This window comes from Sciurus carolinensis, chromosome 12 (genome assembly GCF_902686445.1).
Source record: "Sciurus carolinensis chromosome 12, mSciCar1.2, whole genome shotgun sequence".
NCBI lineage: Eukaryota > Metazoa > Chordata > Mammalia > Rodentia > Sciuridae > Sciurus > Sciurus carolinensis.
In genome coordinates, this window is record NC_062224.1 from 61,275,272 (window position 1) to 61,288,395 (window position 13,124).

General features: G+C 33.5%; 1 protein-coding gene across 1 annotated transcript in view; it reads left to right on the forward strand.

Moving 5' to 3' along the window:
* Cdc42bpa (CDC42 binding protein kinase alpha) overlaps window positions 1-13,124 on the forward strand; it is a 333,475-nt gene that overhangs the window by 218,247 nt on the left and 102,104 nt on the right. Inside the window, 1 exon segment of the mRNA XM_047519951.1 lies at window positions 9,002-9,249. Within this exon segment, the coding sequence (XP_047375907.1) occupies window positions 9,002-9,249 (248 nt within the window).

Consider the following 13,124-nt stretch of genomic DNA (forward strand, 5'->3'; position numbering starts at 1 on the left):
TGTTGTCGGATGATGGGGAGGTGAACCTCATGCGTTGGGTGATGGATGGTGTAAGGCGGGCGATGGACAGGCAAGAGGCAGGCAAATGGCCACCATGCTATTTTTATTACTAGAGTTCTGTAGTATAGTTTGAAGTCTGACACTGTGATGCCTCATGCTTCACTCTTCTTGTGAAGGATTGCTTTGGTTATTCAGGGTCTCTTAGTTTTCCAAATGAATTTCATGATTGCTTTTTCTGTTTCTATGAACATCGTTATTGGGATTTTATTAGGAATTACATTAAATTTGTATAACACTTTTGGTAGTATGACCATTTTGACAATATTAATTCTGCCTATCTAAGAGCATGGGAGGTCTTTCCGTCTTCTAATGTCTTATTCAATTTCTTTTTTTAGTGTTCTATAGTTTTCATTGTAGAGGTTGTTCATCTCTTTTGTTAGATTGATTCCCAAGTTTTGTTTCATTTTATTTTTTTGGCAATTGTGAATACGGTATTGTTCTTTATTTCTCTTTCAGTGGATTCCTTAGTGACATATAGGAATGCATTTGATTTTTGGGTATTGATTCACAAGACTTAGAGAAATAGACTGTTCTACAATGAGTTAGAGACTTCAGGTCTGGGTTTGTGACTCAGTGGTGGAGCAGTTGTTTATCATATGTGGGACACTGGGTTTGATTTTCAGCACTGTGCATAAATGAATAAAATAAAGATACATCAACAACTAAAAAAATATTTTAAAAAAGGGAGACTTCAATATATTGGATAGAACATACAGACATAATATCAACAGGAAATTGAGATCTTGTTCAGCAGTGAAACTAACTAGACTTAATAAATATTTGTAGAAACTTCCACTCAACATGAGTACACATTCTTTGCAAATGAATTTAGTAAATTCCAGGGCTGAGTTTATATTAGGCCACAAAACTAGTCTCAATGTAAAAAGACTGAAATTATACAAAGTATCTTCTTCAACCACCATGGAATGGTGTTAGAAATTAATAACAAGAAAAAATGGAATATTCAAAGATATGTGGGCATTAAAAAAAAACACTCAGACAGCTCCTAGGTTAAAGAAAATCATAGGGAATTTAGAAAATACCTAGAGATGAATGAAAATGAAAACATAACATATCAGAACTTATGGGGTTCAGTAAATCCATTATTCAATGGGAAATTTACAGCTACCAATGCCTATAATAAAGGAGGGAAAGATCTCAAATCAGTAACTTTATACTACAGGGATGTATAAAAATAAGAGCAAAATAAACCTGAAGATGGAAAAGGAAAGAAACAGAAAAGAAATACTTAGATAGAGACTAAAAGAACGACAGAGGCAAGGAAACCAAAAATCTCTTGAATAAGATCAACAAAATTGACAAATCATTAGTAGACTGGAAAGAGAGGGAGGGAGCAAATGAATATGCAAATAACTAAAATCAGAAAGTGTGTTCTTTATTACTGACCACTGCAAAGTAAAAGAATTATAAGAGACTCTGAACAATTGTATGCCAACAAAGTAGATAAACTAAATGAAATGAACAAATTCCTAGAAGGGCACAAATAACCTAAAATGACTCAAGACGAAAAAAAATCATATACAGACAGCTGGAAATGTTGCTCAGTAGTAAAGAGTCCCTGAGTTCAATCCCCAGTATCAAAAAAGAATATCTCAACAGACTATAATAAGTAAAGATATTGAATTAGTAACCAAAAACCTTTTAACAAAGAAGTCCAGAATCAGACTGCAGCACTGGTGAATTGAACTGTGCATTTAAGGAAGAATTAAAAGTCTTTCTCAAATTCTTCCAAAAATAGAAGAGGAGGAAGCACTTCCTAGCACTTTCTGTCAGCTCAGCATTACCCTGAATACCAAAGCCAGAAAAAAATTCAGGGAAAGGAAATTACATACATTTCTTATTACCATAGATGTATAAGTCCTTAACAAAATATTAGCATATTGAATCCAAAAGCATTTTATAAGGATTATATACCAAGTGGGGTATTCCAAGAATGCAAGGGTGTTCCAACATAAAATCAATCAACGTAATACATTTATAGAATCAAAAGAAAAATGAACATGATTATTTAGGTACATGAATGTCATTTCACAAAATCTAACATTCTTTTATGATAAATCTTATCAGAAAAATAGGGATAGAAGAGAACATACTCAGCAGAATAAAAGGCAGTTTTGAAAAACCCACAGATAACATCATACTCGATGATAGAAGAATGAAAACTTATCCCTTAAGATCAGGAATGAGGCAAGAATGCCTATTTCACCATGCTGTTCAACTTTACTGGACATTCTAGCCAGAGCAATTGCACAAGAAAAAAGAAATAGAAGACTTCCAAATTACAAAGGTAGAACCAAAATGATCCATATTCAAAGGGGATACAATTCTACATTTAGAAAATCCCAAAGAATAAAGAAGAAAGGTAATAGAACTTATAAGTAAATTTGCCAAAGTTACAACATACAAGGTCAACATAAAAAAAATCAGTTGTTTTCCTATGAGGTAGCAATAAACAATCTGCAAAGGAATTAAAATAGCTATGCCATTTACATAACATCTAAAAGAATAAAATGCAGTAAAATGAGTTTAACCAAGTTAAAAATTTATACATTGAAAATTATAAAACATTATATTAAGGAATTAAAGAAAACCTAAAGAAATGGAAAGACACCCAATGTTTATGTGTAGGAGGACATGATAATTTTAAAGTGCAAATACTACATAAGGTGATTATAGTTTCAACTTAATGCCTATCAAAATTCCAACAGCCTTTTTTTGTAGACATCTTTAAATTTATTTGGGCTTTCAAAGGACCTGAACAGCCAAAAAGTCTTAAGAAAGAGAAAGTTGAAGGAACTCGCACATCTCAATTTCACAACTTACTACAAAGTCAAAGTAACCCAAACAATGTGGTGATCTCATAAAGTTAGACATATAGACCAATGGCATATAGTTATGGGTCCTGAAATAAATGCATGAATCATGGTCAATTGAGTTTTGATAAATGTAGGAAGTGGGGGAAGAATAGTCTCTTCAACAGACATATTGGGACAACTACATACCCAGCATGCAAAACAATCAAGTTGGATGCCTTCCTAACATTATATACAAAAATTAACTAAAAATGAATTGACAGCCCTAATGGTAGAGCTATAAAAATAAAACTCTTAGAGGAATTTAGATTTGACAGTAGGTTCCTAGAAGTGACACTGAAAATAAGCATCAAAATAAAAAATAGAGGTGTTGGGGAGATAGCTCAGTTGGTAGAGTGCTTGCCTTGTAAGCATAAGACCCCGGGTTTGATCCCCAGCACCACACACACACACACACACACACACACACACACACAAAAGATAAATTGGACTTTATCAAAATAAAATTTTATGTGCATTGCATCAAAGTGCATTTTTAAGAAGGTGAAATAACAGCTGGGCATGATGGCACACACCTGTAATCCCAGTGGCTCAGGAGGCTGAGGCAGGAGGATCACAAGATGAAGGCCAGCCTTAGCAATTTAGTGAGACCCTAAACAACTTAGGGAAACCGTATCTCTAAATCAGATATAAAAAGGACTGGGGATATGGTGTAATGGTCAAGACACAACCCCAGCTCTTGGGGTTGAAGATTGAACCTTCAGTACTAAAAAAGAAAAGTGAAAAGACACCTGAAGGAATATAAGAATATATTTGCAAATCATTCATCTTATAGTGTTTTAAAATTCAGATTACATAAAGAACTCATACAACCTGACAATGAAAAGGCAACCCAGTACAAAAAATATGGGTAAAGGTCTTGAATAGACGTATCTTCAAAGGAGATAGACAAATGGCCAATTAACACATGGAAAGATAGCTAGCATCATTTTTTTTTTCTTTTTTGGCAGTGCTGGGGATTGAACCCAGGGTCTTGTGCTTTGGAGGCAAGCACTGTACCAAACTGAGCTATATCCCCAGCCCCGCATCATTAATTATTAAGGAAGCGAATTACAACCAAAATGAAATAGTATTGCATACCTACTAAGAATAGCTAAATTAAAGAGAAATAAACATAAAGTAAATATTGGCAAGGATGTAGGGAAATTGGAACCTTCATTCCTATCTGGTGAGAATGGAAAATATGCAGCTACTTTTGAAAACAAATTGTTGCCTCCTCAAAAAGAAACAAACTATATGACTCTGCAATTATACTTACAGGTTTATAGCCAAAATATTTAATAGCACATACTTTAGTATTATACCTTACACTGATGTTCAATGAAGCATCACTGCAATGGTCAAAAGGTAGCAATAATTAGTGTCTATCAAGCAATGGTTAAACTAAATGTGGTATATATGTGCAAATTCAACTATAAGAGAAGGATGTTCTAATACATGCCACAGCATGATTGAATCTGGAAAATATGCTGAGTGAAAGAAACCAGGCATAAAAGGACAAATAATGTATGATTCTATCTGTGTGAACTATCCAGAATAGACATTTTCTATGAGACACAAAGTAGAATATAGATTACCAAGATCTGGGTAAAGAGGGAAACAGGGAGTTAATTCCTAATGATTGCAGAATTTCTTGGGGCAGATGATGAAAAAAATTTAGAATTATATATTGGTGATGTTTATACAACATTGCAAATGTAATAAATACCTCCGAATTATACAAATAAGATGATTAACATGGAAAGTTTTATGTGATATCTATTTACTCAAAAAGTTAATAATGTAATATATCAGTCTAGCATAGTACCTGTAGTCCCAGCTACTCAGGGTCTTATGCAGGAGGATCACTTGAACCCAGGAGTTTGAGATCAGCGTGGACAACACAGGGAGACCCCGTCTCAAAAACTAAAAAGTAATAATAATGCAATATATCAATAACCAAAAATAATCAAATTTTATACCTTAAATGGGTGAATTGTTATGGTACATGAGTTTCAATAAAAGTGTTTTTTAAGAGAATGATTTTCAGTTATCATATGTTGCTAGAGTTTGTTTTGTTTTTGTAAACCCTATTTTATTAGTTTTTGCTAGGCATCCTGTTACAAAGTACCACAGACTGGGTTGCTTACAACATAAATTTCAGTTCTGGAGGCTAGAAGGTCAGAAGCAGTGTGTTGGCAGTGTTGGTTTCTGATGGTGTACTGGCAGTCTTTGGTATTTCTTGGCTTACAGATGTATCACACTGATCTCTGTCTTCATGTTCACATGGAGTTCTCCCAGTGTACATGCTTCTGTATCCTTTTAATGAGGAGAGATATATTGGACTAGTGACCATCCTAATGACCTCCTTTTAACTTGATTACCTCTGAAAGACTCTACTTTTAAATAAGGTCCCATTTTGAAGTACTGGTGGTTAAATCTTCAACATAGGAATTTTGGGATGACATAATTCAAACAGTATCACTTGTATTTTTTCACTTAACAGTGTAGTAAGAATTTTATTTATTAAAAATTGTCACAACATAATTTTGATGATTATAAGTTGCTCAAGAATAATATCCACGTAGCCAGTTCTCAAACATACCTTGTTTTTACTTTTGTAATAATCTAACTGCTACAAACACCTTTATATACTGTTTATCATTTTCTTAGAAAAGACACCTAAAAATGAAATTAGTAGATTAGTAGATCATTTGAAGGCATTTCATAGATACTTCAAAGCTTTGCAAATTTGAGGCACTAAAAATTCATTACTGCTTTTTTGTATTTCTTGGTTTATTATGGCTTATTAAACATTTTATCTTTAAGTTATTTGCCCAATTAATTTTATAGTTCTTATGTTTTTCTTTTCAGTTTGAATAAATTCTTTACAGAGTAAAATTTTTACTTTTTCTTGGATTTCTAGAAACTTTATCAGTTTATCGTTTGCTCTTAGATTTTGGTCTAGTTTGTTTTTTAAATTGTACAATTGTTTATTATTTATTTAGGTACTAAGAATTGAATCCAGGGGCACTTAAGCACTGCCCTTTTTATATTTTATTTATCCCCAGCCCTTTTTATGTTTTTTATTTTATCATCTGCCCTTTTTGTATTTTATTTAGAGACAGGGTCTCGCTGAGTTACTTAGGGCCTCACTAAGTTGCTGAGTCTGTCTTCAAACTCTTGATCCTCCTGCCTTAGCCTCCTGAGCCACTGGGATTATGGGCATGCACTACGTCATCTGGATAGAATTGTTTTGTCTTTTTCTTGATGTATCTTCTGTGGCTTCAAAGCTTGGCTTCTGCCTCTCTTTGTAGAATTTTCATCCATATTTAATTCTGCTTTTTTCTGAATGTTTATGGGATTTTAAAAATATTTAAATCTTTAATCTGGAATATGTTTTGCTAAATGTTATTAAGTAAGACTTTTTTTTTCTTGTATTGCTAGCTGGTGACTCTAATTTCATTCCTTCTAACCTCCCTCCCAGGGATTGAACCCCCTGAGACCCAGCGACATACCCACCCCATTTTATTTCTTTTTTATTTTGAGACAGGGTCTTGCTAAGTTGCTTAGTGCCTCACTCAATTGCTGATGCTAGCTTTGAACTTGCAATCCCCTGCCTTAGCCTCCGCAGGTGGGATTATAGGCCTGCACCACCGTACCCAGCTCATTTTCTTCATCATTGATTAAAGATGTTGTATATGTTGAATTAAACTATTTTGGGGGAGGAGATCTTTTACAATGATGCTTTATTAAAGACTTTCAGTATATTTTAATATCTAAAAGAACCCCCCCACACATACACTTTTCCTTTTTTTCTAATACTGTGGTACTTGTAATAGCTTATTTTTACCCATAGTACTAGAAACATTTCTTTCCATCTCTTTCTATGCCACTGTACTCCTCCCCACATTTAAAAAGAGCTTTTCACATAGGAGATAATTTGAAATATATTGAGTACATGTACATTTGATCTTTCCTTTCAAATACTTGGGATTTTAAAAATTTGTTTCAAATCTTTTATATCCTTTATAAGGACTTATAGTTTTTGATAAATTAGGGGAAATTTCTCACTATTATCTTTCCTTCTGAATATTTATATATTAGTTTGTGGTGATTTTTGTTTGTTTTTGCTTTTAAAAATTTTTGTTGCTTATTTTATTACCTAGAAATGTTAATGATTTGTGTTTATCTTATGTGTTACTGTTTTACTGACCTCTATCAATTTTAATACTTTTTAATTTTCTAGATAAACAACTAAATGGAAATGATAATGATATGGTGTTATAAAATTGTTTCATATGTTTGTCAGATAGTATCTAAAATCAGTGTTATAAAAGAGTAATAAAGGGTGGCATCCTTTTTTTTTATATTATTTCCGAATTTATTTGATGTACTTCTGATGTTTCACCATTAAGTATTGTTTCGTTTGATAGCAGGAAACATACTTTTTTTTTTTAGCATTAGAAAACTTAGTCAACTTTTTAAAATGCTTTTGTTGTGGAACTTACAGTAGCATTTAGAATTATTATTGTATAATTGTTATTGTATTTTACCAGTTACTTTTGGGTAGGGTTAACTACTTGGAAAATCATTTAATCAGCAAAATAATGCATTTGTTAATAAGTTTGCTATTACTCAATTAACTTCATTACCTGCATTAAAACCTATGCTGTTGTCATATCTTGTTCTTTTTTAACATGATTTAATTTTGTTTTTCTACATTTTATTTGGCTTTTTTGTATTTTTAAAAATAAGTGATAGACACCTATAAGTTGAATTGGTGGCATCTTTGTTAGATTTTTGGTTTCAGGGGCATTTTTCTTTGAAACTTCTTGTATATGCTGCTGTTGTCATCTCAACAGTTGACTGAATGGAAAAATCAATGTTAAAGTGTTCCATAGGTGATAAGAAAACAAAAGAGTGGTATATAGGTCAGTAGTTAGTGCTGTATATATATTTTTAGGCATCATTTTCACAGAGGAGTTTAAAAGCAAGAATCTGCCTTTCTCTGGTTCTTCTCAATTTAAGCAGTTTTGCATGCCAGGCTGCCTCAGAAACCACTGGACAGTCTGGATCTAGCACATGATAAGTATTTTCTTAATAAATAGTTAAATATGCAGTGGACGCACATACCATTTCCTCTGGCCTACATCTTCTTCCCTTTTCTTTTTACATTTTGTACCTCACATGAGGAGACAGGACATTTTTTGTTCAACTTTAAATCATGCACCATACTAATTTTATTACTCTTATCAGTACCTTCAAGAAGGGAACAGTGCCCCCAGCTCTTGATTTCCTTGTTGTCCATAAACCTACACACATAGGTCCTTTTAGTTTTATAAGTATTATTGATGTTTGCTTAGAGAAATAGAATAGAGCAAAGTATGACCTTTGGAAAGTTAAAATCTCAGGAAATCTTATTGTCATAATCTCTGGTCTGTTTTTGTTTACTCTTTGGACATAGTAAGAACCTTTGGACTTTTACATTGCAGTGTAATTTCTAAAAGGTGAATTTCAATCAAATTTCTCCTCTTTTCTGAGAGCTAAGAGACCTACCATTTTTTTCTAGCATATGTGAAATAGATGTTTATTTGGGCCTTTGTCATTTTCCCTGGACCATTACAGAAGTCCCCTTTCTTTTCTTTTTGTACATTCTAGCTTTATAATCCCCTTCCCCATTTTAATCTTTGTAGAGACCCAAATTTCCTTAAAACTTTTTGACAGTTTCTTATCAGATATAAGATAAACTTTTATCACTTCATACACCAAAATAATTCTACATAGAAATTTTAATGTAAAACAAGAAATCATACAAGTACCAGCAGAAGAATGATAAATACATAATCTTGGTGTGAAGACTAAAAAAATAACCACACAGATCATAAAGGAATGTAAACCAAGGAAAATATTTGCAATACATAGCTGACAAATAATAACTTTAAATACAGAAAGAATACTATTTTTGTGTGAGAATATACAAAAATGATAATGCATTTACATGTATAGTCCCTTGTAGAAAGGAGTTATTTTTTATAGATGACTAATTTTGTGTATTACTTCTATAGCAAAAGCAGATTAGTTATTCACCTGGAGTATGCAGCATAGAACATCAGCAGGAGATAACCAAACTGAAGACTGATTTAGAAAAGAAAAGTATCTTTTATGAAGAAGAATTATCTAAAAGAGAAGGAATACATGCAAATGAGATTAAAAATCTGAAGAAAGAACTGCATGATTCAGAAGGCCAGCAACTTGCTCTCAACAAAGAAATTATGGTATTAAAAGACAAATTGGAAAAAACCAGGAGAGAAAGGTATGAATCAAGTTATTTATTCATTCAGTAAAAATGTATTGCATGTTTGTTTTGTGACAAGTGCTGGAGATACATAGGCAATAAGCATGTCCCAGTTCTCAAGGACACCAAAGTCAAGATTGGTAAATAGAAAATTACAGGACAGCTTGGTAGGAAAGCAAATGGAATAAGTTTAGGCACACATATAGGCACAAGAAGTAACTGTGCTACATTTAGGATTTCTGGACAAAATGACTTCTCAGCTGAGAACTAATAAATAAGAAATAAGTAAAAGTGGAAGAGTATCCAAGCAGAGGTAGCAGAATGTGCTAAAGTCTAATGGAAAAGGGAAGCATAGCACATTCAGAAAATGAAAGGTGTTTATTATGGTAGAAGCATAAAGTGACAGGAGGGAGTGGTGAAAACTGAGTCTGCAAAGGAAAATAAAGCCAAGATCTTGAGGCATCTGCAATTTATTCTGAAGGAAAAGCATGATTTTTAATTTTTACATTTGAATAATTGGTACTGCTATATAAAGAATGCTTTGGAAGGTGCAGACAGGTAAAGGAGTTCAACTATGAGAAGAGGTGATGGAAGTAAGGTAGTGATAGAGAAGTTGGAGAGAATTGAATGAATTCAGAATGTCTGCTGAGAAGATAGAAACTGTAGGGCTTAATAATCAGCTATGAGAAATGAGGGAACAGGATAAATTTTCAGTAATGCTCAGATATCTACATTTCAGGCAATCAGCTGGGCACAGTGGTGCATGCCTGCAATCCTAGTAACTTGGGAGACTGAGGCAGGAGGATCACAAGTTCAAGGCCAGCCTGGGCAACCTAGTGGAGACCCTGTCTCAATACAAAAATTAAAAAGGCCTGAAGAATGTATATCAGTGATAGAGTGCTCCTGGGTTCAATCCCCAGTGTTGTCAAAACAAAAAACACTTTAGATTTCAACTAGATATATATAATTGTCATTCTTAACTTTTATATTGGAAGGCATTTCAGAACCTATTATTTGCAAAGCAGTGGTATGCATACTGGGATATAGCACTGAGTAAACAAAATCCTGATTTTTAAAAAATTTTTATTTTTTTCCTACATGTATATAGGATAATGTCTGTCTCATTCTACCATCCTTCCCACCCACCTCTGCCCCACTCCTCCCCTCACTCCCCTCTGCATAATCCAAAGTTCCTTCATTCTTCCCTACCCACCTCCCACTATGGATCAGCATCTGGTTATCAGAGAAAACATTCAGCCTTTTGTTTTTTTTGGATTAGCTTATTTTCACTTATGATATTCTCTAGGTCGATCTGTTTACCTACAAATGCCATAATTTCATTCTTCTTTAAGGCTGAGTAGTATTCCATTGTATCTATATATCACATTTTTTTTCTTTCTTTCTTTTTTTTTTTTTTTTTTTTTTTGCGGTGCTGGGGATCAAACCCAGGGCCTTGTGCTTGCAAGGCAAGCACTCTACTGACTGAGCTATCTCCCCAGCCTTCACTTTTTTTTTAATCCATTCATCCGTTGAAGAGCATCTAAGTTGGTTCCATAATTTAGCTATTGTGAATTGAGCTACTATAAACACTGATGGACTGTGTCACTGTAGTATGTTGATTTTAAGTCCTTTGTGTATAAACCAAGGAGTGGGATAACTAGGTCAAATGGTGGTTCCATTCCAAGTTTTCTGAGGAATCTCCATACTGCTTTCCAGAGTGGTTGCACCAATCTGCAGTACCACCAGTAATGTATGAGTATACCTTTTTCCCCACGTCCTCACCAACACTTATTATTGCTTGTATTCTTGATAATTACCATTCTGACTGCAGTGAGATGAAATCTTAGAGTAGTTTTGATTTGCATTTCTCTGATTACTAGAGATGATGAACATTTTTTCATATGTTTGTTGATCAATTGTATATCTTCTTCTATGAAGTGTCTGTTCAGTTCTTTAACCCAATTATTGATTGGGTTATTTGGTTTTTGTTGGTGTTAAGTTTTTTGAGTTCTTTATATATCCTGGAGGTTAGTGCTCTATCTGAGGCTCTCTCTTTATGTTATTGATTGTTTCTTTTGCTGAGAAGAAACTTCTTAGTTTGATTCCATCTCGTATATTGATTCTTAATTTTACTTCTTGCATTTTAGGAGTCTTGTTAATAAGTCAGGTCCTAAGCCTATGTAATTAAGATTTGGGCCTACTTTTTTCTTCTGTTAGGCACAGGGTGTCTGTTCTAATGCCCAAGTCTTTGATCCACTTTGAGTTGATTTTTGTGCAGGGTGAGAAATAGGGGTTTAATTTCATTTTGTTACATATGAATTTCCAGTTTTCCTAGCACCATTTGTTGAATAGGCTATCTTTTCTCCAGTGAATGTTTTTGGCGCCTTTGTCTAGTATGAGATAACCATATTTATGTGGGTTTGAATCTGTGTCTTCTGTTCTGTACCATTGGTCTACATGTCTGTTTTGATGCCAATACCATGCTGTTTTTGTTACTATGACTCTGTAGAATAGTTTAAGGTCTGGTAGTGTGATACCTCCTGCTTCATTCTTCTTGAGAAGGATTACTTTGGCTATTCTGGATCTCTTATTTTCCTAGATGATTTCATGATTGCTTTTTCTGTTTCTATGAAGAATGTCATTGGGATTTTAAAAGGAATTGCATTGAATCTGTATAACACTTTTGGTAGTATTGCCATTTTGACAATATTAATTCTGCCTGTCCAAGAGCATGAGAGATCTTTCCATCTTCTAAGGTCTTCTTCAGTTTATTTTTTTAGTGTTCTATAGTTTTCATTGTAGAGGTCTTTCTTCTCTTTTGTTAGATTGATTCCCAATTATTTTATTGTTTTTGAGACTGCTGTGAATGGAGTAGTTTTCCTAATTACCCTTGCATTGTCTTTATCACTAATGTATAGAAATGCATTTGATTTATGAGTATTGATTTTATATTCTGTGACTTTGCTGAATTCATTTATGAGTTCTAGAAGTGTTCTGGTGGAATTTTTTGGATCCTTTAAATATAGAATCATGTCATCAAGCTATTAGTGATAGTTTGAGTTCTTCTTTTCCTATTCATATCTCTTTAGTTTCTTTTGTCTGTCTAATTGCTGTGGCTAGAGTTTCAAGGACGATATTGAATAGAAGTGGTGAAAGAGGACATGTCTGTCTTGTTTCAGTTTTTAGGGGAAATGCTTTCAATTTTTCTTCATTTAGAATGATGTTGGCCTTGGGCTTAGCATGGATAACTTTCACAATGTTGAGGGATGTTCCTACTATCCCTATTTTTCGAGTGTTTTGAACATGAAGGGGGTGCTCTATTTTGTCAAATGCTTTTTCTGTATCTTTTGAGATAATCATATGATTTTTTTAAGTCTAGTGATATGATGTATTACTTTTATTGATTTCCATATGTTGAACTAACCTTGCATCCCTGGGATGAACTCCACTTGATCATGGTGCACTATCTTTTTAATATGTTTTTGTATGCAATTTGCCAGAATTTTATTGAGAGTTTTTGTGTCTCTTGTTCATCAGGCATATTTGTCTGGCGTTTTCTTTCCTTGAAATGTCTTTGTCTGGTTTTGGTATCAGGGTGATACTCATAAAATGAGTTTGGAAGGGTTCCCTTCTTTGCTATTTCATGAAATAATTTGAGGAGTATTGGTGTTAATTCTTCTTTGAAGGTCTTGTAGAGCTTAGCTGAGAATCCTTTTGGTCCTGGACTTTTCTGGGTTGGTAGGCTTTTGATGATGTCTTCTATTTCATTGCTTGATGTTGATCTATTTAAATTGTGTATGTCTTACTGCATCAGTTTGTGTAGATCGTATGTCTCTAGAAATTTGTTGGTATCTTTGAGTTTTTCTATTTTATTGAAGTATAAATTTTCAAAA